This window comes from Trifolium pratense, linkage group LG1 (genome assembly GCF_020283565.1).
Source record: "Trifolium pratense cultivar HEN17-A07 linkage group LG1, ARS_RC_1.1, whole genome shotgun sequence".
Taxonomy (NCBI): domain Eukaryota; kingdom Viridiplantae; phylum Streptophyta; class Magnoliopsida; order Fabales; family Fabaceae; genus Trifolium; species Trifolium pratense.
In genome coordinates this window covers 1,660,867-1,688,806 of record NC_060059.1, presented here as the reverse complement: position 1 = coordinate 1,688,806, position 27,940 = coordinate 1,660,867, and the positions used below count along the sequence as shown (strand labels likewise).

Here is a 27,940-nt window from a genome sequence, read left to right as displayed (position 1 = left end):
TAAATAGCAAACAAACGTAAAGTATAAATTGATTAATTTAGGTGTTGAAATAAATATATGCTTTATTTCTTTATTTTTTGTTGACATTATTCTCTTGGTTCTTCAGATAAAGAGGTTCCGATAATTTAAAGTTCGAACACGAAATTAAAAAAGTTTGGCAAAAAATTGTGTTCATTAGATTTTTTTTTTTTTTTTGACGAAGTGTTTATCAGAAATTAAAATCGAGTTCTTCCGAACAATCCATTATAAAGAAGCTACTTAATTATTCTTTTCCCATTTGCTTATTACCAAATTACCATTCATTCATTATCTATAATTGATGGACTTTGACTATATTATTAATTATTAATAATAATTATTCCGATAAAATTATAATAGAGGAATTCGTAGCCATATGAAATAGTATTTTTTTTATTAATAATTATTTTTGGAAGATCCCCTTATAAAATGAACACATAAAAGATATTTTTATTTCCAAATGTACTCTTAATTAATATTACCAATTTTCTTATTATTGAAAAAAAAGTAAATGACACAAGTTTATTATCATGGCAATATATTTGGTCACTAATAATAACTAGAGCTATTTTAGTTGACCATAATCAAAATCTGACTTCTTCAACAGCAGAACAGTTAGAAATGTAGCCAAAATTGTATCTCTGATGAAGTTAACAGATTTTGAACCACTTTGCATAATAAAACCAACAATATAAGATGTAGTAATTAGATCAATGCATCTCCATCTTCTTTCCTTTGCATATTTCTTCAAACTTTCCTCAATCCTTTTGTATATTTCTTCTTTTTTTGGTTTTTTGGAAAAGACCTCACCTAGGCATCTTGCTAAAACCACCCCATCTTCTAAAGCACAACACCCCCCTTCACCAAGATCAGGTGGCATAGAGTGTAAAGCATCTCCAGCAACACAAACATTGCTTTTACTAATATTTCCCATTATAAGCTCCCAAGGATGTCTATATCTCAATGGAGTTGGTTGAAATGCATGTAATTCAGTTTTTTCTATGAAATATCTAACATCACTTGGAATCATCTCTAGCTTGCTTAACACATATTGCTTCAGTTCAGCAGGGTCTTGTGCTAGCTCTTTATCTGTCACACAAATTAAGTAAAGTGTGACAATTATTTCATTTTATGCAAAAGATAAATGGGAAGAAAAGTTTATCTACATTTAGTATTCACCTTGGTTGATAGGAGTCCATGTGAAAAACCAATAAACACCCTTGTCATTACATGGAATAGCTCCAGCTCTAAAACCTTTGCCAAAATACTGCATGAATATTGGCTCAATTTCATGAGTGGTATTCAACTCTGCATAACCCCTGATTGCATATCTTCCTGTGTAAGAGGCCTCCTTGAAGCTTAGCCACTTTGCCACCATAGAGTTCACTCCATCACACCCAATCAATACCTTTTGAATTCAACAACTCCAACTCCAATTTATTGAATGTTGTAAATGTGTGACATTTGTGACCATAGGAATATGTATCTTACTTACTATCTAATTTCATATGTTAGTATGTTACTTATGTTATACATATTATTTACCTTGGTTTTTATGGTTGTTCCATCAGTAAGATGTAGTATCTTAAAGAAGCCAGATTCCTCAATAGCAACAACCTTTGACAAGTACCTAATGGTTCCACTCGGAAGCTCATTGGCAAGGGCTTCCAACAATAACCTCCTTCTAACACCACGAACTTCATGTGCTCCACTACATGTCATAAAAACACACAATATATATACAATTTAGGCATTCTCTTCTTTCTTTTTTTTATTATATTTTTAATATGCGTAAAATAGTCAAATGCGACAATTATTGTAAAAGCACGATGTGAATGTTATAGTTGCATAGTGCAGTTACTGCTTTTCTTTGTTGTCCTTGAAAGATATAGTTGATGTTTGTTGGCCAGTGACCAAAGAAGTAGTGACAATCCCATGAAGTTGTAGATGTTGGTGGCGAAGGATGTCTCCAACACCAACAGCATCCAAAGCCTTCCAAGCATTTTCCCATAATGTTAAAGCAAATCCACTTACTCTTAAAGAATCCCAAGATTCCAATACCAAACTTTTTACACCTAACCTGTGGTAAAAAAAAGTGTAAAATTGTGCTTAATTGTGTATAATTTAATTAACTATATAATTTTGAATGGGTGATTTGAATAAGTAGTCACTAATCACACTTTTAATTTTTATATATGGCTAATCAAGTATCACATGTGTAGGAGAGGTTATTATATCGACCTGTGAAGCCCCAAGGATGTTGTGAGGCCAGCAATTCCAGCTCCTACAATCACAATATCTTCTTCAATTACTGTTTCCATTACTATAAGTATATATATTAGGAATTTAGGATAGATAGAGTAAATAGAAGCTTTGCTTTTAGGTAAGGATAATACTTCAAAGAAGAGCTCAAGAACTTTATTTATAATACTAGTATCGTGCAAAGATGATATTGCATTCAGGATAATACTTCAAAGAAGAGCTCAAGAATTAAGTTTATTTATGATACGCATGTCCTCGGTTGAGTATCGTACCATCCTTAGGTACTGCCTCATGATTCATTTATTTTCTACGGATGAGGTTTGTCTTGTTTATCGTAAAACGTGTCTCGACACTTTTGGGGAGCATATGACTCATTATAGGGAGCTTTCAGACTTCAAATACATGCATAACCTGGCCAAATATGTGTTTTTTTATTTTTTATTTTCAGGTGTGCGGGAATTTATGTAAAGAAATAGACACCAATAAACTTCTTGACCAACCCACAAAAAATGAGATCGACACTTCGCCCGATATATATTCATTTATTTAAAGGTTGACAAATAATTATAGTTAAAAATTCCTTCCGATGATATTGAAGGCATGAAATACATGTAAAATGCATAAAGCAACATTTTGTAAAATACATGTAAAATGTTTGAAAAATTGCTCTCAAGCAATTAATGCATTTTTATTAGTTGGAAACACATGCATTGCTCATGCTCAAGGAAAATTTTTCATCCCACTCAATCACTTTCTCACCTACTCCTTGTTTTTCCATTTTCGCCATTGGTCAAAAAATTCGGAATGCGCTTACCGAATTTTTTTGCCTTTAAAAACAACTTCGGAATGTGTTTTCCGAATTTTTTCCAAATTTGAACTAAAAAAATTCGGAAAATGCATTCCAAATTTTTTGACCAAGGGCAAAAATGAAAAAATAGGGGATAGGTGAGAAAGTAAGTGGGTGAGATGAGAAATTTTCATGCTCAAGACTTTCTCCTTGTTATCCTCATTAGGGGTGGCAAAACGGGTCCAACCCGTCGGACTGGTCAGTTTATCCCACCATTTTTGGCGGGCTGAGCTTAAGTTTTGAGCTCGATCCCTTTAGTTGGCTCGTCCCGCCGAACTCGCTTAAAAAGCAGGGCGAGCACGTGGCGAGGCAGGCTGACCCGCGAGTTATATAAAAATATAAAAACTATTTTTTTTTTAGTAATGAATAGTAATACAAGACTTATTTAAAATAAATTTAGTTTTTTTCTTCTATTCATTCATACAACCGGTGTCAAATTTAGATTACTTGTTGCGGCTTTACTCTCTTATTGTCTCTTCGGTCTTCATACTCGTTCTTCTTCTTCACCGGATTTCTAGTGTAACTTACTTTTTTTTATTTTATTACTTGAAACATCTCATATGGTGTGGTTCACATTTTTTCCGGTTCATTACCTTAAACACATATCAAATACTTCTTTGATAATTAGAGTGACTACATACATATTAATTATAAGTAGATAATCAACGGACTTATGTCATTCTTCCTTGATGATTTTGTCTCATAAGCTACATACATGTTTTTCGTAACAACACAAGTGTCAAAATAAAAAATAAAATAAAATAAAAACTTTTTGTTTGACGAGCCGGTCCGCCAACTCGCTTGTCCGCTATTAAATGGGACGGGCTGCGATTTTAGACTCGGCCACCTAAGTTGGCTCGGCTCGGCTTGTACCGCCTTTAGGCGGGCTTAAGCGGGCCGAGGCTTAACGGGGCGGGCTTGCCCGCTTTGCCACCCTTAATCATCATTGATGAGTTAGGCCAACACATGTTCCTGGTTGAGTATCGTACCATCCTTAGGTACTGCTCGTTATTTCCTACGGATGAGGTATGTCCTGTTTATCGTAAAGCGTGTGTCGATACTTTTGGGGAGATGCAACTCATTGTAGGGAGCTTCCAGACTTCAAATACATGCATGACATGGTCAGAAATGTATTTTTTGATATTTTCAAGTGTGCGAGAATTTCTGTGAAGAAAGCGGCACCAGTGAACTTCTTGACTGACCCAAAAGAAGGGAGATCGACACTTCGTCCAACGGATGTTATGGTGTATGGATGGATAGATGGAAACATGTTTGTGTAGATTTGACTGGAGTTTCTCAACTTGTGAGACTAGGGGTCGGAGATTTTACCGTGGGACGAGCATCCCTCAAAGCTGCTTCAAGCAAAATGGCCAAACATGAGAAAGCACACTCTAACAATATAATCAACATGTTTTTGTACCGTTTACATTCGATACTTTTGCCTTTCTAGCACTAGAGGCCGTAAACCTTTTGAAATGATTTCAAAAGGTCATGCATAGTAATGTTGTGTCAACTAGGTATATGAATGTAGTTTTTCAAATATTGGATTTTGCTATATAAAAAGGTTTAGCGGCGCGCACATCTTGTTGCTTGTATACCTTTTGCTAATGTGAAATTATATATATATATATATATATATGCGGTTTGGATCAGTTTTTAAAAATCAATCCAAAATTCGATTCGATCTGGCGGTTTTCACAAAAGAACGTCCAAATGAAGGAAATTCTTGACAGCCAGCCATAGATCAGTAAATACAAAATTATAGCATATAGAAATAATGCAGTAAATGTGTACTTTGTATGACGAGATTTTGATCTTTAGATAATAAGTTAGGGTTGAGAGTTCTTCTACCTCTCACCGATGAGATGATATACATGTTTCTATCAGAGTGTATATTAGCCTGATGATAATTAATATATATACTCATCAGTGAAGACAGAGATCTCTCAACAGACTTAGATATGAGAACGGTCAACCCTATCGCGGGTTATTTCCAATTATAGTACAACTGATAATAAATATCCCTTATTTATTATCACTATGAGACAAAATTGTATTATACATGGTGGACCATTCTATTAATGAACTAACTTATGAAAACAAAATACACTGCTATTTTATCATCAAAACTTTTATCAAGTTTATTATCATGGCAATGGCAATGGCAATATATTATGTTATTAATTAGAGCTATTTTAGTTGACCACAATCAAAATCTGACTTCTTCAACAACTGAACAGCTAGGAATGTAGCCAAAATTGTATCCCTAATGAAGTTAACAAATTTTGAATTACTTTGCTGAATAAAACCCACAATATAAGCTGTACTTATGAGATCAATGCATCTCCATCTTCTTTCCTTTGCATATTTCTTCAAACTTTCTTCAATCCTTTTGTATTCTTCTTTTTCTTCATTTGGTTTTCTGAAAAAGGCCTCTGCTAAGCACCTTGCTAAAACCACCCCATCCTCTAAAGCACAACACCCCCCTTGTCCAAGATCAGGTGTCATAGGATGTAAAGCATCTCCAACCACACAAACATTGTTTTTACTAATATTTCCCATTATAAGCTCCCAAGGATGTCTATATCTCAATGGAGTTGATTGAAATGCATCTAATTCAGTTTTTTCCACGAAAGATCTAACATCACTTGGCATATTCTCTAGTTTGCTTAACACATAATCTTTTAGCTTAGCAGGGTCTTGTGCTAGCTCTTTATCTGTTAGACAAGTCAAGTGAATGTGATGATTATTTCATTTTTTGAATTGAAATCAATGTTTTAAAAACCAATAATTAGTCGTTCAATTGGTTGAATCGGAAACTACTCAGTTTGTCAGTTGGTTTAATCCTAGTTGTACTACAATTTTATTTTTATTTTATTTATTCACCGTCTAATTCAATTGCGGTTGAACTGTGATTTCCAGATCTCACTGATTCAATATCCGATTAAGTTTTAAAAAAATTGGTTGAAACAAAAAATTTAATTAATTACCATACAAAAAAGATAAAGAGGGAACAAAAGGGTATTTAGTATTCACCTTTGCTTGTAGGAGTCCATGTGAAAAACCAATAAACACCCTTCTCATCACATGGAATAGCTCCAGCTCTAAAACCTTTGCCAAAATATTGCATGAACATTGGCTTAATTTCATGATTTTTGTTCAACTCAACATAACCCCTAGTTGCATATCTCCCTGTGTAAGAGGCCTCCTTGAAGCTTAACCACTTTGCCACCATAGAGTTCACTCCATCACACCCAATCAATACCTTTTAAATTGCAAAATAAAAATTCATTAACTACTAGCTTGTCCAATTCAACAAATCAGACTCCAACTTAATGAATGTTGTAAATGTGTAACATTTGTGACCATAGGAATATGTATCTTATTCTCTGAGACTTTTTGGATTAGACGTGTTCTGGTGTCGGACATGCGTCGGTGTCGAACACCGACCCTTGTAATCACATTAAATTCTATCATTTTCTCAAATTATTATCGGTGTCGATGTGTCAGTGTTTGTATCATATCTGATATCCGTGCTTCATAATTTTCATATGTTATATATGTCACACATTTGTTTACCTTGATTTTGATGGTTGTCCCATCAGCAAGATGTAGTATCTTAAAGAAACCAGATTCCTCAATAGCAACAACTTTTGACAAGTAGCTAATGGTACCACTTGGAAGCTCATTGGCAAGAGCTTCCAACAATAACCGTCTTCTAACACAACGAACTTCACTACATGCCATAAAAACACACAATATCATAGCAAGAAGAATACATAGAATTGGGGCAGAGTATTTACAAAAATTGAAACACTTAGTAGCAATTTATAAATACATGATATGAAATTATGAATGCTATAGCTACAAATTTACAATAATGCACTTACTGTTTTCCTTTGTTGTTCTTGAAAGACGTAGTTGATGTTTGTTGTCCCGTAATCAAAGATGTAGTCACATTTCTACACTCCAACTCAAGTTTTTAGTTTAATTTTCATACACCGTCAGCATAATGCTATTTTTTTAAATAGTTTGTATATTGTACTTACCCATGAAGTTGTTGATGTTGGTGTCGAAGGATATCTCCAACACCAACAGCATCCAAAGCCTTCCAAGCATTTTCCCATATTGTTAAAGCAAATCCACTTACTCTCAAACTATCCCAAGATTCCAATACCAAACTTCGGACACCCAATCTAACAAGATCAACATCAATTCATATAATTATATATGATTTTAATGGTTGTGCATCATCAGTGTAATACATTCAATAATGTGCTATCACATTATTTAATAAATGTCACACATCACAGATATTTTAAAACACCATGATGTGTCAATGTATTATCGAAAGCACGGGATATAAATAAAAATTTGAAAAGGTTACCTACCTGTGAAGTCCCAAGGATGTTGTGAGACCAGCAATTCCAGCTCCTACAATCACAATATCTTCTTCAATTACTGTTTCCATTACTAAGTATATTATCCTTAAAGAGTTTTTAACTGTGAACGAGAAGCTTTGCTTTTAGGTAAGGATAGTACTTCAAATTAGAACTATATATATAAATACTAAATAATAATATTGTGCAAAGATGATATTGCATCATCACTGACTTCACTCACTATATAGTCGCCACATATAGTTCAATTTTGTGACGACATGCCATACGTATATTCGAGATATATTTTCACTCACATCCAATTTATCGGATTTAGTAAAAAAATATAAAATTTCATTAGATATTTTCGCAAAATTGCCACATTTGTTCATAAGCTGACAATCATTTGTTTGGATAAGAAATTTATTTTGCAGCTTATAGTATGATCGCTTGTGAATAAGTTTTTTTTTTTTTATAATACAAGATAAATACAGTTAAATTGTTTCATACAATAATTTAAATATTTTTATAAACTATTCTAAAGAATTTACGGAAATAAACTAAAAATAACTTATAAACATGTCAAATGTTGTTTCCGTAAATTTTTATGTCAATAAATAAATTCAAATAAATTAATTCAAATATGTTTATAAAATAAAGATTAAGTGTTTTTCATATGCTTGGACATTTTCTGTCCCTATTAGCTTAACCGAGTTTGTAGAAATATCATATTATATATGTAGAGTCGGGATTCGAACCACAAACACTTTACTTATTCATTTCTAAGCTTAAATTTTTAGTTACTAGACTATTTGACAAAAAAATACAGTTTTTTGTTGCATTTTTTGTCACAGTAAGTTTAGATCAGTTGATAGGAACATCACATTAAAGTGATCAAATAAAATAAGGGATCAAAGAGTTACAAAAAAAAGATTAAAGCGTTACAAATAAAAATAGATAAAGCATCAAAGCTAGTGTTACAAAAAAAAAAGATAAAGGACCAACGTATTACAAAAAAATAAGATAAAGTACTTGGAGTGTAATAAAGTCATTGTAATATTAAACTTATTGACAATTGATATTATTTTTACAATTTTATTCGAGAGAGAATTGGTTAATACTACATTTTCTATTTATTATAAAACTGTAGAAAAAAATACACTAAATCATAAGATGTTGTTTAATTTAGTTGTCCACAATCAAAATCTGATTTCTTCAACAATTGATCACCTAAGAATGTAGCCAAAACTGTATCCCTAATAAAGCTAACAAATTTAGAACCACTTTGCTGAATGTAACCCACAATATAAGCTCTAGTAATGAGATCAATGCATCTCCATCTTCTCTCCTTTGCATATTTCTTCAAACTTTCCTCAATCCTTTTGTATTCTTCTTCTTCCTTTGATTTCTTGGAAAAGGCCTCAGCTAGACACCTTGCTAAAACCACCCCATCCTCTAAAGTACAACACCCCCCTTGACCAAGATCAGGTGTCATAGGGTGTAAAGCATCTCCAGCAACACAAACATTGCCTTTACTAATATTTCCCATTATAAGCTCCCAAGGATGTCTATATCTCAATGGAGTTGATTGAAATGCATCTAATTCAGTTTTTTCTATAAAAGATCTAATATCATTTGGCATCTTCTCTAGTTTGCTTAACACATACTCTTTCAGTTTAGTAGGATCTTGTGCTAACTCTTTATCTGTAGTAAGACAAATGAAAATTGTTTTATTTTTTGGGTTCGAATAAAAGTTTTAAGAATCAGACAAGTCATTTATCGATCAGGTCAAAGATGGCCCGACTCAAAGGTAAAACTATTCAAGTTCTAACCATGCCTCAAATTGAACCATATTCGAGATATCTTGTGGATTCGATCTCCGATTCAAGTTTTAAAACATCGGTTAAATCGGAAAATTTTATTTTTATATGCAAAATAGAGGATGAAAACAATAGTATTCTAATATCACCTTGGTTGTTGGGAGCCCATGTGAAAAACCAATAAACAATTTTCTCATCACATGGAATAGCTCCGGCTCGAAAACCTTTGCCAAAATACTGCATGAAGATTGGCTCAATTTGGTGAGGGTTCTTCATCTCTACATATCCCCTGGTTGCATGTCTTCCTGTGTAAGAGGCTTCTTTGAACCCTAGCCACTTTGCTACCACAGAGTTCACTCCATCGCACCCAATCAATACCTTTTAAAATTGCAAACATCAATGTATCGAGGTTTACTCGCGTGATTATAATGGAAATTGTTTTCTTCTTACAAATAAATTAATTCTAAGGGGTGTCGGTTTATGGTAAGAATTTGACTTTATAAGACACGATTCAAATTCAACTCAGAACAATGTGATATTTGTGATTGTGACCGCATCGTGCCTTATTACATATATATGTTATGTCACACATAATGTTGTTTAATTACCTTGGTTTTGATGATTGTTCCATCAGAAACATAATGTTTGTTGTCCAGTGACCAAAGAAGTAGTGACAATCCCATGAAGTTGTATATGTTTGTGTCGAAGTATATCTCCAACACCAACAGCATCCAAAGCCTTCCAAGCATTTTCCCATATTGTTAAAGCAAATCCACTTACTCTCAAATTATCACAAGATTCTAATACCAAACTTCCATAGCCCAATCTACAATCATCAACATCACTATCAAGTTTTAATTACTACTATATCTTATTAAATTACATTAACAATCATATTATTATAAGGTGGTAGAAATAAGTTACCTGTGAAGTCCCAAGGATGTTGTGAGACCAGCAATTCCAGCTCCCACAATCACAATATCTTCTTCAATTACACTTTCCATTACTATTACTACTATTAATTAAAATTAATATATGATGATTTGGAGGACCTAATTAATCCTTCTAGTAAAATTTCGTTTGCCTTTTTCTTGTGACTTGTGAGAAGTAAGGATAATACTTAATTAGCTAAGATATATAGAAATTTAATTAATAATAAGTTGTTAAATATAGAAATCAATTTTATATTTTAATTAATAAAATTAGAAATCTTTATAGGTTTAATTAGTAAAATGGTTCCTTAAAGACATTTTTTGTTTCAGATTGGTCTCTTAAAGAAAAAAATGTCCGAATAGGTTCCTTAAAGACATCTCCGTTAATCAGTTTGATCACTAAAAAAATGTCCGAATAAGACCAAACTGATTAACGGATATGTTTTTAAGAGACCTATTCGGACTTTTTTTTCTTTCTTTAAGGGATCTATTCAGACCTTTTTTTTCTTTAAGGGAGCAATGTGAAACCAAAAATATCTTTAAGGATCATTTTACTAATTAAGCCAAGGAGCTATCTAAATATTTAGACATAAATTAATTTGGCGGTTTAGTAGCACTGGTATGCATATTGCATAGTCACTATCGGTGACCGTATATAGTCCCCAGCTGCTGCTATAATCTAATTTGATGACAACATGCCATACGTTATTTAGCACCATATCTCACTTCAGCTTAGCTTGCAAAATTGAATTTGGGTTCCATATTTTCACTCACATCACATCCCATATTCATTACACTAGTTTATTTTTTTCAAAAGTCTAGCACATTTTTTTGATTTACAATGATTTGGTTATCGAACCCAGGACCTATAACATACTACCCAAATTTTTCATTACTGGACCAAATTTAATGGCTTCGCACATTAATTAATTTGTTCCATTTTTTCATCAAGGCATATATATTTTTTAAGAAAAGACTCTTATTATAATTTAGAGTTCGCCGGGAAGATAAATAAAATATGACTAATAATTGTTTTAATAAGAGTGAATATAAAAATACGGGTAATATTGAATTTGGACTCTCGATATACATAAGTTGAAGTACTTTCTATATTACTTTAATAAAATCTTTTTGCTTATACAAAAAATAGTGAGATTTACTTTACCTCTTCATAATTTGAAAGTATTTACCCACTTCCTTGGATTCTTATAAGAAGAAGTTTACTTTTTAGATTCATAAAATATTTAATGTATTTAATTTATATTATTGACTAGATACATCAAACATTACTCGAGTTCATTATTAATATGGCAAGATGAACAACACTTTGAACTGAACATTATACAAGATAAGTACATGTGCCACTAATTAAGGGTAATTCAGTTTACCACAATTAAAATTAGACTTCTTAAATAACTGACCAACTATTAATGGACCAAGAATTTTGTCCCTTATAAAGGTAACCAATTTTGAGTTACCTTGTTGAATAAAACCAACAATATAAGATGTAGTAATAAGATCAATGCATCTCCATCTTCTTTCATTTGCATATTTCTTCAACCCTTCCTCAATCCTTATGTATTGCTCCTTTTCTTCTTCTTTCTTTGAGTTCTTGGAGAAGGCCTCAGCTAGACACCTTGCTAAAACCACCCCATCCTCTAAAGCACAACACCCCCCTTGACCAATATCAGGTGTCATAGGGTGGAAAGCATCTCCAGCCACACAAACATTACCTTTACTAATATTTCCCATTATAAGCTCCCAAGGATGTCTGTATCTGTATGGAGCTAATTGAATTGCATGTAACTCAGTTTTTTCAATGAAATATCTAACATCACTTGGCATCTTCTCTAGCTTGTTTAACACATATTCTTTTAGTTCAGCAGGGTTCTTCTCAATTAGCTCTTTATCTGCAACACAAGTCAAACTAATGAATTAACATGGCAATGGTCAGCAATAGGATACTATTAAATATTTTCATACCTTAAAAGGGTTAATTTTTTTGTTATCAACGAAACTTTAACATTTTTTCAACTCACATCTCGTCTAATTTAAGACTCTTAACACACAACTCCCTAAAACTTGACATCTGGCTCATGACATGAGCATATGTATAGCATGTGGTCCAACAAAACTTAGATTTACTTAATCTAATCCTATAAAACTGAATTGTAATATAAGAAATGTCTCCCATTTATAAACATCTTTTCAGACCCTATCTAGTCCAATTTAAAACTCTAACATAACTCTTTATACAAACAACAAATAAGATTAATTGTATTGGCCTGGAGTATGTTCCTCTTTAAGGTCTCAGGTTCGATTCTCTCTGGTATCAATTTGGGTGTGCTAATTTAGTTTCTCAAAAAAACAAATAAGACTAATTTGGATTAAAACAATGAATTCAGTTTGGATATGCTTAAAAAAAGGGAATTCACCTTGGATGGTAGAAGTCCAAGTAAAATACCAGGAAACAGTTTTTTCATCACATGGAACAACTAGAGCTCTAAAACCGTTGCCAAAGAACCGCATATGCACAGGCTCAAAATTGTGATTGTTTTCAAACTCTGCAAAACCCCTAATTCCATATCTCCCTGTATAAGTAGCTTCCTTAAACCCTAACCACTTTGCCACCATAGAGTTCACTCCATCACACCCTATCAATACCTTTTAAATTGCAAACATTGATGAAATAAATATATGCAAAATGTTACTATGTTAATATGTTATGTATGTCACACCACACATAATGTTATGTTGTGTACCTTGGTTTTAATGGTTGTCCCATCAGCAAGATGTAGTATCTTAGAGAAACCAGATTCCTCAATAGCAACAACCTTTGACGAGTACCTAATGGTACCACTTCGAAGCTCATTGGCAAGGGCTTCCAACAATAATTTCCTTCTAACACAATATTGTTTACTAAACATACATAGAAAAATACACTCATCATCATAAAAAAAAAAAACTTTCAATATATAGGAAAAATTGAATAATACAGGCTAGTTATTTTTAAACTCAATTGAAACATTTTTAATAAAATAATACAATATTGTACTACTTACAGTTTTCCTTTGTCACTAAAAGATAAAGTTGCTATTTCTTGCCCCGTAATCAAAGAAGTAGTCACATTCCTGCACCCCCAATTCAATGGTTCTAACTATAATATAAATTTTTTATTTGATTTCATAATTGAAAATGTAAAAAGATAAAATTTGAAATATGCAATATTATTATTATACCCATAAATTTGTATATGTTTGTTGCGAAGTATATCTCCAACACCAACAACATCCAAAGCCTTCCAAGCATTTTCCCATATTGCTAAACCAAATCCAGTTACTCTTAAACTATCCCATGATTCCAATACCAAACTTTTTATTCCTAATCTGTGATTAAAAAAAAAAATGAATATGTATGCATCATCACTATGAGAAGTATCACTATGAGAAGTGAAAAGGTAGGATGGTACCTGTGAAGTCCTAAGGCTGTAGAAAGGCCAGCAATTCCAGCTCCAACAATCACAACATCTTCTTCAATTATTTTTGTTGTTTCCATTACAAAGTAAAATACTATATGATATGCTGAGGACTAAACTTATTGATATATGTGTTGTTTTGTACTATATCATATCATGTGGAAATTAATTAGTCAATGCTTTCTACCTAGTAATACTATATAAATTTGCCAGCTCTTTATAGTCTTTATTTATTCCCTTATATAAATTTATCTATTATGTGATAAATGAATATTAAATATTAGGATTGTACTAATATGTATAGTCAGAGATGCTTTTAATTTAACACAGAAGGTCGAGCACATGCACAATATTTATATATGGTTGGTTGTTTACAATATAGTAGTTGACAAAGATGGTGACCAAGTGCTTCCATATGCGTTAATTTTTTTTTAAAATGCCGTTAATCTTTATGTGTTGCAATAACATATTAAAAGATTTTGGATTTGTCTAAAATTTTACACAAATGATCTATATGATATAAACTTTCAATCCAACGGTGAATTTTATAAAATTTATATCGGTTAAAACATTATTGAGAGGTGTAACATTTGGTGTCAAACTAGTTAGTGTCATTTGATCCTGGCCTTATATATATATATATTTTGCGTAAACCATTACCTATGTCCGTACATATTGAAACTGATCCCTCCTTGTAGGACCTAAATGAATGACAAACTAAAAATATTTGGATTAATGAATTATTGGTCGAACCGCATCACTTTTAGCTAAGTTTATATGTATAAAAAATTTAAAATATTTCTGTGTTAAATTTCTTAATTATAAAATTTAATAAAAATTCATACATTTAAGAAAAACAAAAATGTTTCTCATTACCATCATTATTTTCATGTTGATTCACATGTTTTAGAGCATGGTCACATTGTCTTAGGACAAAACCCAATATTCGTCCTATAGTATATATATACCACAATCTTATGCATTGAAGTTAAGCTTTGCATTCAAATCATAGGGGTAATTTAGTTGTACAGTGAAGAGATATGCTTGTGTACACTACAAGACACACCGATGCTAGAAGAACCTGGCCACCACCACTGACCACACTAGAACCTGGCCATCAATTTCTAATAACAATGAGAAGAAAAACATCATAGCATCAAAAGCATAGCATTACTCAGAGTTCATTATTAACATGGCAAGATGAAATGCAACACTGTGTCCCTAATTAAGGGCTATTCAGTTTACCACAATTAAAACTAGTCTTCTTCAATAACTGACCAGCTAGTAATGGACCTAAAATTTTGTCCCTTAAAAAGGTAACCAATTTTGAATCACCTTGCTGAATAAAACCAACAATATAAGATGTAGCAATAAGATCAATGCATCTCCATCTTCTTTCATTTGCATATTTTTTCAATTCTTCCTCAATTCTTTTGAATTGTTCATCTTCTTCCATTGGTTTGTAGGAAAAAGCCTCAGCTAGACACCTTGCTAAAACCACCCCATCCTCTAAAGCACAACACCCCCCTTGGCCAAGATCGGGTGTCATAGGATGTAAAGCATCTCCAACCACACAAACATTGTCTTTACTAATATTTCCCATTATAAGCTCCCAAGGATGTCTATATCTCAATGGAGTTGATTGAAATGCATCTAATTCAGTTTTTTCTATGAAATATCTAACATCATTTGGCATCTTCTCTAATTTGCTTAACACATACTCTTTTAGTTTAGCAGGGTTCTCTATTAGCTCTTTATCTGCAACACAAGTCAAATTAATGAATTAACATGACAATGGTCAATATACTATTAAATGTTTTCATAATTTAAAAGGGTTAACATTTTTCTCCTCGAGGAAAATTCTTTAAAATTGAGGTAACCTAACTCAACACTATAAAACTGGCTTGGAAGGAGAGAGAAGTTTATCACTTCGTAACACTTTTTCAAGTCATATATTTCATCTAATTTGAGACTCTTAACACACAACTCTCCGGAAGTTGACATCTGGCACATGACCTGAGCTGCCGTATAACAAGTGTCAAGTGGCCCAACAAAATTTTGATTGACTATGATTTAAGACTCTAACATAACTCTTTATGCAAGCAACAAATAATGAATTCACTTTGGATATGCTTAAAAAAAGGGAAATTCACCTTGGATGGTAGGAGTCCAAGTAAAAAACCAGTGAACAATTTTTTCATCACATGGAACAACTCCAGCTCTAAAACCTTTGCCAAAGAAATGCATAAGCACAGGCTCAAAATTGTGATGGTTTTCTAACTCTGCACAACCACGGATTGCATATCTCCCGGTATAAGTGGCTTCCTTAAAGCCTAACCATTTTGCCACCACAGAGTTCACTCCATCACACCCTATCAATACCTTTTAAATTGCAAACATTGATGAAATACATGCAAAATGTTATGTTATATCACACATAATGTTATGTCACACATAATGTTGTGTACCTTGGTTTTGATGGTTGTTCCATCATGAAGATGAAGTACCTTAGAGAAGCCAGATACCTCAACAGCAACAACTTTAGATAAATACCTAATGGTACCACTTGGAAGCTCACTGGCAAGTGCTTCCAACAATAATTTCCTTCTAACACAACGCAGTTCACTACATACATAGAATCAATTCACTCAAAATCAATTTTACTCACCGAAACATGCACTAAATTGAATATTTTGTATATAATAACACAAATATTGTACTTACAGCTTTTCTTTATCCCTAAAAGATGTAGTTGCTATTTGTTGCCCCTTAATCAAAGAAGTAGCCACATTCCTGCACTCCCAACAAATTCAAGTACGTTTCAGATTCTAACTAATATAAAACTTTTCTTGATAATTAAGAAGGTAAAAAGAGAAAGCTGAAAATATGTACCCATAAAGATGTATATGTTTGTGTCGAAGTATATCTCCAACACCAACAGCATCCAAAGCCTTCCAAGCATTTTCCCATATTGCTAAACCAAATCCAGTTACTCTCAAACTATCTGAACATTCCAATACCAAACTTCTTACACCCAACCTGACACCATTAATAATCATCATGTATGTATCTAAGTAAGAGAATAGAAGTGAAAAGGTAGGATGGTACCTGTGAAGTCCTAAGGCTGTACAAAGACCAGCAATTCCAGCTCCAACAATCACAACATCTTCTTCAATTACTTTTGTTGTTTCCATTACAGAGGACTAACCTTGATGTGTTTTTTTCTACTGGAAATTAGTCAATGCTTCTACCTAGTAATAATAGTACTATATATTTGTCTTCTCTTTAGTCTTATCTATCTATCCCCTATATATTTTTATTATATTATATGATATCATGAACGAATGAATGAATATAAAATATTAGAATCGTATACTCATAGAAAGTTTTAGAGAGTGCTACACAGAAGGTCGATGACTCGAGCACATGCACAATATATAGTAGTTGACAAAGATGGTGATCCAAGTGCTTCGATAGTCGACAAGCCATTCATATTTTCTCACGAAGAGTATCAACATATCTATTATTTTTCATTCATTGTTTGCGTCATTTTATTCTACATTTTAATACATTGTTTCAACAATTTGATTTTTTTTTAAAAGAAAGACTTAAAATAAAAAAATAATAAATGAATTTAATTAAGAGTTTATTGAAGGATTTATAAGTTAAAAGATAAAATGCTCCGCCCCCGTACGGTTTTTTCGTCAAAGTAGGGACAGGTTCGGACTGATATCCATAGGTATAGATTCTATTGGCATGCCTAATTAGAGCCACATAGTACGGACCAATGATGACATTGATATGATACAGCAAAAATTTAGGGTATTTGTCATCAGAAGATGAATTACATGATGTCACTAGCATTCACAAAATTTGTACCAACAAATAACATTGCAAGCTAGAACAGTAAAACTGTATGCTTAAATCAAACCGGCATCCCAAAAACAGGTAAAGTATAGCAATGCCAGCTGCTAAAAGCAGCGCTGTTTTAAGTTATAAGTGTCATAAGACAAATGAAAGAAGTTCCGCATGAGTGCGTATATAACTTCGTTAAAAATATTTATCATATATTTCTGAGATGTCAATATCTGCTACAAGATTCCTGTCATCCAACTATTCGAGGGGGAATCTATCTTCGTATGACTCTGTCACCTGCCATCATATACAGGATTTAATTAATAAACTTTGGGTTAGGGAAAGACGTTCATCAATTGTCAATATCCAGCAATCAAACAAAGGGAAATAAAGCCAATCAAATGTGTACCATAAAGCTTGCAGTGATCATCTTCCCAGCAAACCATCTTCCATGTAAGGCCCGCTGTGCACTTATTGCAGATTGGGTATTTTCAAATCGTAAGTAGACAAATCCAGCACTCTGCCTGCTCATAGAAACAACAATTAAATGAAAATTTCATGATCTTATCATCTCATAGGAACATAAGAATTGCTAATTAACTCACTTAACAACACATAAATGTCTTAAGTTCCCAAACTTAGAGCATTCTGCTTCAACATCTTCTCTAACATCCAAATCAAAGTCTGGTTCCTTCTGCAGTACACAATGTCAATAATATCATTAGACACGACAAAAGCATAACAAAAACTTTCCAAGTATTGGAGAGTAATCTAGCCACCTCATTTTCGGGATCAAACATATTCTTTAACAATAAGCATTCACTTGGAACGCCAATTGTATCAATAGAAGGACTTGTCATTGGAATTTGGAGACCTCCACCTGGATGTCCAGCTAATGGTGCGGCTCCCAAAAGAGCAGCTTCTGGTATGTTTCCAGTTGCTTGTAGATTAAGGCCTGTATTGTTGACAGCAGAATTGCCCAGCAAACCAATCATACTGCAAAAAAAGGCACAGAAGGTAAGATTATGCTTTGATCTAAAAATATGAAAATCAAAATGTCATGGGGAAAACCTTGATGCATTGCTGCTGCGATCCAACTTCTGCATGAGTAATGCTCGGGAAGAGGCATTCAAGGACTGAAAATTCAGAAAGGTCAGTTACAAACTGGTTTGTATGAAAAACAATTCAAATTAATCTATGAAAAGGGTTACATGGTGCTCTCACCAGTCACCATCACAGATTCACAGGGTATGGGGAAGAGTTGGATCCGTTGTTTAAATATAAATTAACTAGAACTGAAGTTGAATATAAATTTAACAAATTTATGTTCGAGTTAATTTATATTTGAAAAAAGTATAACAAAACAAATTTACTAATTTTCAAACAGAAACAGGCATCCAGGTGAAGCTAACAAAATGAATTGTTCGAGCACAATAACCATATAAACAAGCAGGATCCATGAAACCATATAATGACTAAGAGCATCAAATTACACAAGAATGACTAATAGTATATGTTGGATATTCCGCCTTCATTGCGGTCCGCCCCCATCCGCCTAATTGCGGCATTTGAGTTGCCTTCATTGCAGCCTCCAACACCTTCATTGTGTTGGGTGTGAAGGGGTGGATTTAGTCCCACATTGCTAAGAGATATGGCCTGTGTAGCGTTTATATAGCTTTGGCAACCCTCACCTTACAAGCTAGCTTTTGTGGTTGAGTATAGGTCTCTCAAATTCTGACATGGTATCAGAGCCTATCCTTGATCTATTGTTGGGCTTCCCGCATCGTCCACGCTTCAGGCCCATTGGGCCCGAGGGCCTGAGCGTGAGGGGGTGTGTTGGATATTCCGCCTTCATTGCGGTCCGCCCCCATCCACCTAATTGCGGCATTTGAGTTGCCTTCATTGCAGCCTCCAACACCTTCATTGTGTTGGGTGTGAAGGGGTGGATTTAGTCCCACATTGCTAAGAGATATGGCCTGTGTAGTGTTTATATAGCTTTGGCAACCCTCACCTTACAAGCCGGTTTTGTAAGGTTGAGTTAGGCCCAATATAAAATCTGACAGTATACCTTAGACAGTTTAGTTGTATTACTTGAAATTACTAAGATTAAAAAATGCCAATACAGAAATAAATAAATCATTACTATAAAGAACTTAATCTGCGATTGTTCGAGCCTGAAACATGTATAGTATTTACTGAGCGCCTTAATTTTTGAGATAATATATCACCATATAAACGAGTAATATTCCTCAAACATCGGACTCTTGTTAATTGTTGTAATAGTCATCATCTTGACATTGATATACCCACTTCCTAGATGGAAGTATTAAAGGGAACCAATCAAATAAGGAAATAAGGTGAGACAACACTGATTAACTGCTAATATATAACAAGAAACTAAATTACTCCAATAACAATAGGGTAACCAAGTTTAATCACACACAGCTTATCAAAAAAAAGTTTAATCACACACAAAAGATACGAATTTCTGTAACCAAATGTAGCTGTTAGTTACAACGCATTAGCTAGGCCTGAGCATCGGTCGGTTTCGGTCGGGTTCGGCCGAAAATCACTAAATCGATAAAAACCGCAACCATTTAATTTGGACCCAATTCCGACCGTCTATATCTTCGGTTTGTTCGGGTTCGGGTCATACGGGAGGCGGGTTGAACGGGTCGGTTATTACGGGTTATATAGAAACTTTGTTTACATCTAAAACTCACTCATTCTCCAAAAATTCCTAATTTTCGAATAGTTTAATACCTCGTACACAATGCAACAAAAGATAGACGAAGTAAATTAAAAAACAAAGAGGGTTAGATGCAGTTACTTTATTTCCATATGTAGATCTAAAGATAATAAAATATCAAATAAAAGAGACGTAGAAATTAAAATAGATCTAGAATATATATATTAGAATATTTTTCTCACCTTCTTCATCACCATATTATTAATTATAACCTTTGTAAAATATAACATTTTTATCTTATATCAAAGACGGATAAAAATAACAAAGAGAAGAGTATATGAGATTGAGAGGGAGAGAAGGAAAAAAATTAATTTGCATCTAATGGTTGTTCGGTCGGTTTCGGTTATGGAGAGATAAAATTCTAGAGACCCGCACCCGCCCGTATGCAACCGTTCATGCCCGGTTTTTCGCAATTTATTGACCCGCACCCGACCCGCACCCGACCGAATGCTTCAATATGTTGCCGGTTATATCGGTTTCGAGTCGGGTCTCGGATTCATGCTCACCCCTAGCATTAGCGGGACTCACTATACAATTTCTAATAGAACGGATGGATGTGTGTAATTTCATAAAATTTAAGAGGCCGAAAGCAATTTTCCTGAGGAATATATTACTTACCAAGCCACCACCTTCATCGTCATCCATATCACCAGTATTTCCGCCAAATTCTTGCATTCCAGATTGATCAGTAACCGCCGATACCTAAGGAGAAAAATGTGTAACAGGTCACCCAATTTAGATCCTCTAGTGAGTATAGTCTACATAACAGTGATAATTATGTGTAACTAGTTCATTATACACAATCTATAATCTAGTTAGATATACCACAAAATCAAATTACGGATTAAACTGGCCGTGAGCTGTTTGTTGACTCTCGCATTCAAGTAATTAACAATTTCAAAAAATTCGATAGGAACTTGTATTCAACAAATTGAGAGTCTTTCTTTTTTTAAATGGAAAATATAACAAATCGAGAGTCTGATATTAGTAAAAGAAGGCCAGCTAAACTCAAATCTATAAGCAAATCAAAAGTACCTTGATTGTCCTGCCACCAATCTCCAATTGGCTATTCAAGCTCTGGGCATTTTTTGCATCTTCAAGGCGGGCAAACTACAGTAAGCATATCATATATAGACCAATATATTATTAGAATAGCATCATATAACCAAGTAGCAACTGCAACTTTATTCAAGAGTAGATAATTATAAAGCATTGTGAAATTAACTTCGTCTAACAAGTAACTATAAAATTTACCTGCACAAAGCCAAAACCTTTGCAGTGCCCAATGTCATCAAGAGGCAGCTGGACTAGCTCAACTTGACCAAACGCTTCAAACACCTAAACAAGTTAACGTGAAAAAAAAAGAATGAAGTAACTAATTCGAAGCAACTGTGGAAATGAAAAGTACCATCATTCTTGACTTTCAAATAATTAAAAAAAAAAAAAAAAAGTAGCATTATTTAACGAAGAGGCACAGACACAACAAATAGGAGCATACAAGTACTCAGTCCAGTAACCTATCTCATTCTACTCTCAGTAATGCATCATATCATAAGGATCCCTTTCAATCTACCAGTTCTAGAGAATCAATCATAAAATGCACCAGTTACCAGCAAATTATCCAAGGACAAAACAAACAAAATGTGCTTACCCTACGGAGATCAGCTTCAGTAATACTGGAATGCAGATTGCCAACGTAGAGCCTTCTTGCACCCCCAGAATAAGGGCCTAAATTTCCATTAGGTCCACCGGTAACAGATGCCGTAGACTGAGCTAAATTCTTTTCTGCTTCTGATGGCTTCACCATCACTGGTTGACCAAGAAGAGGTTGACCTGAAAGTGCTATTGCCATGGGGACAGACATGACATCATAGAACTCAATATAACTGCAAATATGAAGCCAGAAAATAATAGTGTAAATATAAGGACCTTTCATTAGTTTCATAAATATAATAACAGTTCATAAATGACATTGTGGTGTCAATTTGATGGTTGAAAATGAATTTTAAGTTAATAGCATCAATAGGCTCTGGTGCATATGTTAATTGTATTAAAGAATAAAATGGAACTAAAATGACTCAGTGGTGCAAATGGACCTAAAATGATGATTCAACAACAGCCAAGCCTTATCCCACTAAGTGGGGTCGGCTACATGGATCAAATTATGCCATAATGTTTGGCAATATACCATATTTCGATCTAACTCAATAATATTTTCACTACTTTATCAAAGAGTGTGAAGCGGTGTTTAGATATATGGATGTGAGATTTGCTACTTTATCAATTTGGATGCTAGATCTTCCAGATAAACAAAAATAAAAAACTTTCCAGATCATTTGCTGATATTGGACTGAAGATGATATTTTTGGATACAATTAATTTTGGCGGGCTTTGTGAGCCAAGCAGGGATTTAAACCAAGTTTGTACGATGCATGCAAATTGTTGCTTTGGTATGGATAGTAAGCTTCACGACCTTAAAATTATGCTTCAGGATTGGAAACATTATTTATCATTGCCTCCAATAGCGAAAAGAATTGTGAAGTAGGAGAAAATGGAAATTAAAGTGAAAAATAATTTTGTGAAGAAGCAGAAAATTGAGAGAAATCAAAATAGAAGAGGAAGCTATGGAATGAAGAAGTTTTCTAGAGAGTGAAAGAAGAAAAAACACCGCAGTGGCGATTTACGATTTGCGAGTTGTGATTTCTGAGTGATCAATCCGGTTGCTAACCAATTTATGAAATGGATCACCGGTTTACTGTTTTTTAAATTGAAATGGGCTGGTTTGGTTATTTTTTAAACGGGTTGGGCTTTTAAAATTGGGTATGGTTTGGTTACTATTATGGTTAGGGGTAACCGAATTTTTTGAACACCCCTACTCACACAAATAGTCCTCCTAGTTTAAAATCAAACTTGTTGTTCCTCAATTATCACATTTATTGCAAAAAGTCTAGGTTGGGACGGAAATTGCAACAAATGTGATAATTAAGGAACCAAAAAGTTCAATTTTAAAATAGGGGGACTATTTTCATGGGTGTGATAAAAAAGTGGGACGAAAAATGTAATTCAGCCTAAAAAGAAATATGTTTTGAATCCCTTAAAAGGATTAAAGAATTAAATTTAATTAGAGATTAGTCAATTTCAAATGTTAAATGATATCATTAAAATACAAAAATATTCCAAAAAAAGATACATTGAGTTGAAAGAACCAACAATTTTTAGAATACTGCAAAGTAAGAAATTCTACATATTTAGATAAGGGAATAAATAATACGACGCCGTAAATCTGAAGGTGTTGTGATAAGTTTGATGTTATGAAATTAGAAAGAGAAACGCAAAGATTACTAATTAATCATAAACACCTTTAATTGAATAATTAAAATGGACTAGAACTAGAACACATATTTGTTTCCAGTAAGTCATATCCAATTAAAAGGTCGTTTGAAAATATTTTCAAAATTAGATATCAAATCTTGTTATCTGATGCTTACCCAACACCTTTAGAACGTCTTGAATTGCGGTCCATAATCAAGCGAACATCTCGCACCTGGAAATAGTAGACCACAGATATACAAAAGATATAGGTTAAATTTAAAGAACAAATGGCTTTTTCAATGACAATAAAAGGGTGCTAAAGTAAAAATAAAAAAATATATAAAAAACTCATTGGTTGAGATCCTGTGATAGCTATAATATTCCGCTTGCAATTGAAGTTTTCCAAACATGAGGCATCAGGGGATTGACTGATGTGTAAAACTCTTTACACTAGTGAATTAAAATTAAAATTGAGCAATTGACAAGAATAGACGTCCTTCCAATGTTTTCCGCTAATAACATACAACCTCCATTTCATTTATTATACTCCAAGATCAATGCCAACTACAGTAACAGAATAATTCAATTTTGATACTAGAAGAAAGTAAATGGAAATATGGAATACTATGACCTTGCCAGCCCTTGAGAAGAACTCATAAACGTCTCTCTCATCCGCTTTAAGAGAAATCTGTGAAAATGCTTTCAAGATTAGATACGGCAGTAAATATATGAGCAAAACAGATCATGTTATTGCATTCCAGATTTACTAGGAATACCTGATAAGCAAACACAGTTCTTTGATCTCTTTCAGGATCAATCTCAGGTTCTGCTGCTTCTTCCTTTTTCTCTTCATGCCGTCTGCAAGTTACAAAACAAAAAATTATAGTCCAAGTTGTAGGAATACAAGCAAACTCTTAGCAACAGTTCAGGTTTGAAAAAAAATAATAATAATTGTGTAACAAATTATTGCATAAACCATAGTTTCCCAACACAAATTTTCAGGTTCCTTAAATTTGCAACATGGAAGCAAATTATTGTCTTTATATGTATAAAGCCCAATTTCACTTGACAGAGGCCTGCAGGGAACTAGGTGACGTTAACATGAAATCCCCAGGTAACATAGTTTTGAATTGATGTCTTTGCTTCTTGAATTTAAAAGAATCAAACCTGGAGATTGTGGGAAATGGTAATTAAAGGGAGTGAATGTCGTCCAATTGCTATTAACACAAGATTTTGTACCTTTTATAAATGAAACAAAAAAGTTATATTGGAACAGCATCACCAACTTAGTTGGATGGCAATTCAATAGGTTGAGGGACCTAATAGCATTAAGTTGAAACCTGTTAAAATCTTATATATACTGAATAAGAGAAACCACAAGCATAAGGGGAAAAAATCAATTTCATACATGAAAATAGTTTTATATAAAATGTCCTCAATGACATGATTAAATAGATGGTAAGAATGAGCAGCAACAGGACAGCATGAGACACCAAAAAGGAAAAATCATGTCTTGCAGTAGATAAATTTCCAAAATCCAAAGGCTTTTATCAAATCAATGACGGCTAGGTGCAAAATATGCAATGTGAAAAAAACTAATGCTGCAAAGGGTGGCCATGAACAACAGACATATAAGGACTTCATTTGATTATTGCAAAAGTCATTCTCTCAAAGAACTTGTGAACTAATTGATGTAAAAGTGAAAAGGAGACTAATTGGAGAACCTTCTAAAAACTCTAGTATCTTTTAATTAATCAAAACAAACACCAATCTATTTCATGCAGAAACAGAAACTGCGACCAATATATAGCCAAATGAACATTGTTTTTGTCCACAGGCATCAGAAGATGAATTGCTTCTCTTAATCATAGATAGCTCATTACTCCCTCACCAGCATTTCTGCAACAGAACAAATGCAATTAAGCAACTAAGTTCAAAGGGGGAGGATAACAAATAACATGACATCACACTGCTACAGCAAACATTCAAACTGACCCCCCCCCCCCCCCCCCCCCCCCCAAAACGCTGCAATGCATGCTTCCAGATCAGATGCACTCGGAAAGGGAAAAGGTTTTGAAACCCGTGACCTAAGGTTCCAATGCCTGGCCCAATTGCCAGAAAGACCAGCTGATGATCACTCTACCCTATCTGCGAGTTCCCAGAATCTAATGGTCAATATCCAGAAGCTTTAAGACTTTTAAACAGCATAACTAATTATACACAACTCAGGAACCGCTATTCTTAAACTTAGTATAGATATTAGCCAGCATTCACTGATTCTCACAGTAGAGATGAAAAGCAAGAGAAGTATTTGTTCACAAACAAGGACACAATTCATGAGCATAAATCCAAATAATGATTGGGGTTAGATCAGGCAGGACAAAGAATCAATACCATCTGTTAAAAATAGCAAGTGGGTGGTTAAACTTTGCTAGCTAAGAGGATAACACATTTCCAATTATCTAAGCTTAGCAAAACTAAACGTGAATATATCTGCATTTGCATCACCAGTAACATCTTAAAATACATAAACTGGTTTCTGAAAGGGGTTCACCCAACTACAAAGGTCCAAGTGACCAGCAATCCCTTAGAAGTCACTAAATTAAATATAATCAATGACATAAAAGTAGACAACACATGACTTAAAATTCTAATAAATACAATAACAAAAGAATGGATTAAACTTAAAGAAGAAAAAACTGAAAATGGTTTCCTTCAACATAAGCATGACCTTTGAGGTAGCCTGCAATCAAACTGATGATCAAAATACAGTTACTACACTGTTAACTTAAGCATAACTAAAGCATTGACAAAGATGATGGTGAAAGTGAGTAAAAAATTAGATTTAGCCACTGGCAAAGAAGGTGAAAAATGAACTGAGGAAGTAATTAAATTAAATAAATACTAAAGGATTGATCAACAAGCAATTAGACCTGAAAACATATAAGTAAACTAGGGACTAAAGATGATTTTTATAGTCTCAAATTCCCAAACATAAATATCATTCAGACTAGGAATATTGATAAATTTCAAGGCCTTTAAGCTATTAAAGAAGGGCTTCAGTCATGTGTCTTAGACAGTAGTGCTTCACAATGAACTTGGTCAAGTTATATATAACATGAAAGTATTTGGAAATTTGATATATTATAAACACAAGAATGTGGATAAAATAAACAATTTTTTTCGGGTAAATAGCTTTTCCACATCCAATGCTAAACCAACCGCAAGACCGCAGCAAAAAACCATTATTTTTGTATAAACAGCAGCAAAAGGATAAAACTGAAATGGGTTAAAATACCTGTTTTCTCTATCCGGTTTCTTTGCATCCCTTGCCATTCCTCTGTCTCTATAATCCTTATCTCGGTTTCTTTCTTTGTCACTATATTCCCTGTCACGACTTGTCTCTCTATCACCGTTATCCAAATCACTTCGATGCCTTTCGGGTCTACTTCTGCTTCGCTGAGAACGCTCTTTCTCTCTTTCTCTTTCACTCTCACTCCTTCGATTCCTTCTGTCTCTTTCAACGTCCCGGTCTCTGTCTCTCTCCCTTCTATACTTGTCTCCACTGTCTCTATCCCTATCCCTCCTCCTATCCCCATTACCCTGAGAGCTTCTCAGCTTATCCCTCTCCTTGTCTACATCTCTAGACCGTGAACGATTACGAGGTGAGCCTCTTTCTTTCTGCCTATCGTAACCACCACGATAACCATCACCGGATTTTGAATGCTTTAAACGGTCATTAAGATCATCATCGCCGTCGCCATCATCCCTCTCACAATCCCTACGCTTGGAGCTACGACTACGGACTCTGTCTTCAGATTTAACAGTCCTAATCCTATCCCCACCACTATTAGTAATTTGGTTGTGATTCTTAAGTTCAGAATTATCAACTGTTTTCTCTAAATAGTCATATTCATCAAATTCCATCTTAACTCGATAAAATTCCTGAAATAAATTAGTTATTTATAATCAATATCTGCGAATAATGCACAATAATTATATGATAAATTGTTGTTATATAATATATGATATTGAGAAAATGATAACCCAATATTGAATTGAATGTAGTTAGTTGAATTAAGATGAAAACCTTGATGAGCGAGCAAATACAAAAGAGGCGTTAGGGTTCTTGGAATATGTTTATGTCAATGTCTCATGTTCTATCCTCTCTGGTGCCAATTTTGGTGGAATAGTTCATATAGAGCGAAAAAAATTCTAGCTTTAAATGAGACTATGCAAATGGACTGTGAGATTGGTCCCCTCAGATTAGTCGATTCTTGGACCAGATACT

The 27,940-nt window shown here is 33.8% G+C and overlaps 4 protein-coding genes and 1 pseudogene across 5 annotated transcripts; all 5 read right to left on the bottom strand.

Moving 5' to 3' along the window:
• Positions 1–516: 516 nt before the first annotated feature.
• Positions 517–7,700, bottom strand: LOC123902776 (monooxygenase 3-like). The gene is made up of 10 exons (XM_045952571.1): positions 7,519–7,700; positions 7,177–7,323; positions 7,018–7,089; positions 6,707–6,863; positions 6,164–6,392; positions 2,260–2,302; positions 1,880–2,098; positions 1,564–1,729; positions 1,198–1,426; positions 517–1,107 (listed from the first exon to the last, which is right to left on the bottom strand). Exons 1-10 carry the CDS (start codon positions 7,596–7,598, stop codon positions 584–586), a joined length of 1,866 nt encoding a protein of 621 aa, XP_045808527.1. The 5' UTR covers positions 7,599–7,700; the 3' UTR covers positions 517–583.
• Positions 7,701–8,616: 916 nt separating this feature from the next.
• LOC123902817 lies at positions 8,617–10,440 on the bottom strand (annotated as a pseudogene).
• A 1,042-nt stretch (positions 10,441–11,482) lies between these two features.
• On the bottom strand, positions 11,483–13,940 carry LOC123902802 (monooxygenase 3-like). Its single transcript, XM_045952601.1, has 6 exons — positions 13,728–13,940; positions 13,498–13,644; positions 13,321–13,389; positions 13,021–13,177; positions 12,694–12,922; positions 11,483–12,168 (listed from the first exon to the last, which is right to left on the bottom strand). The coding sequence occupies exons 1-6, from the start codon at positions 13,811–13,813 to the stop codon at positions 11,627–11,629; spliced, it is 1,230 nt and encodes a 409-aa protein (XP_045808557.1). The 5' UTR covers positions 13,814–13,940; the 3' UTR covers positions 11,483–11,626.
• A 944-nt stretch (positions 13,941–14,884) lies between these two features.
• LOC123902809 (monooxygenase 3-like) lies at positions 14,885–17,257 on the bottom strand. Its single transcript, XM_045952606.1, has 6 exons — positions 16,842–17,257; positions 16,626–16,772; positions 16,458–16,526; positions 16,202–16,358; positions 15,887–16,115; positions 14,885–15,491 (listed from the first exon to the last, which is right to left on the bottom strand). Exons 1-6 carry the CDS (start codon positions 16,925–16,927, stop codon positions 14,959–14,961), a joined length of 1,221 nt encoding a protein of 406 aa, XP_045808562.1. The 5' UTR covers positions 16,928–17,257; the 3' UTR covers positions 14,885–14,958.
• Positions 17,258–17,510: 253 nt separating this feature from the next.
• On the bottom strand, positions 17,511–27,833 carry LOC123902788 (RNA-binding protein 39). Of its 2 annotated transcripts, XM_045952583.1 has the most exons (14): positions 27,740–27,833; positions 26,948–27,594; positions 24,426–24,507; positions 24,281–24,337; positions 23,826–23,881; positions 21,989–22,223; positions 21,592–21,675; positions 21,373–21,447; positions 20,956–21,039; positions 18,660–18,724; positions 18,368–18,584; positions 18,194–18,282; positions 17,998–18,112; positions 17,511–17,885 (listed from the first exon to the last, which is right to left on the bottom strand). In XM_045952583.1, exons 2-14 carry the CDS (start codon positions 27,574–27,576, stop codon positions 17,847–17,849), a joined length of 1,827 nt encoding a protein of 608 aa, XP_045808539.1. In that variant the 5' UTR covers positions 27,577–27,594; positions 27,740–27,833; the 3' UTR covers positions 17,511–17,846. The 2 variants fall into 2 exon arrangements, with proteins under 2 accessions (XP_045808539.1, XP_045808547.1); XM_045952591.1 differs by having other exon boundaries at positions 26,948–27,753.
• Between the last annotated feature and the right edge of the window lie 107 nt (positions 27,834–27,940).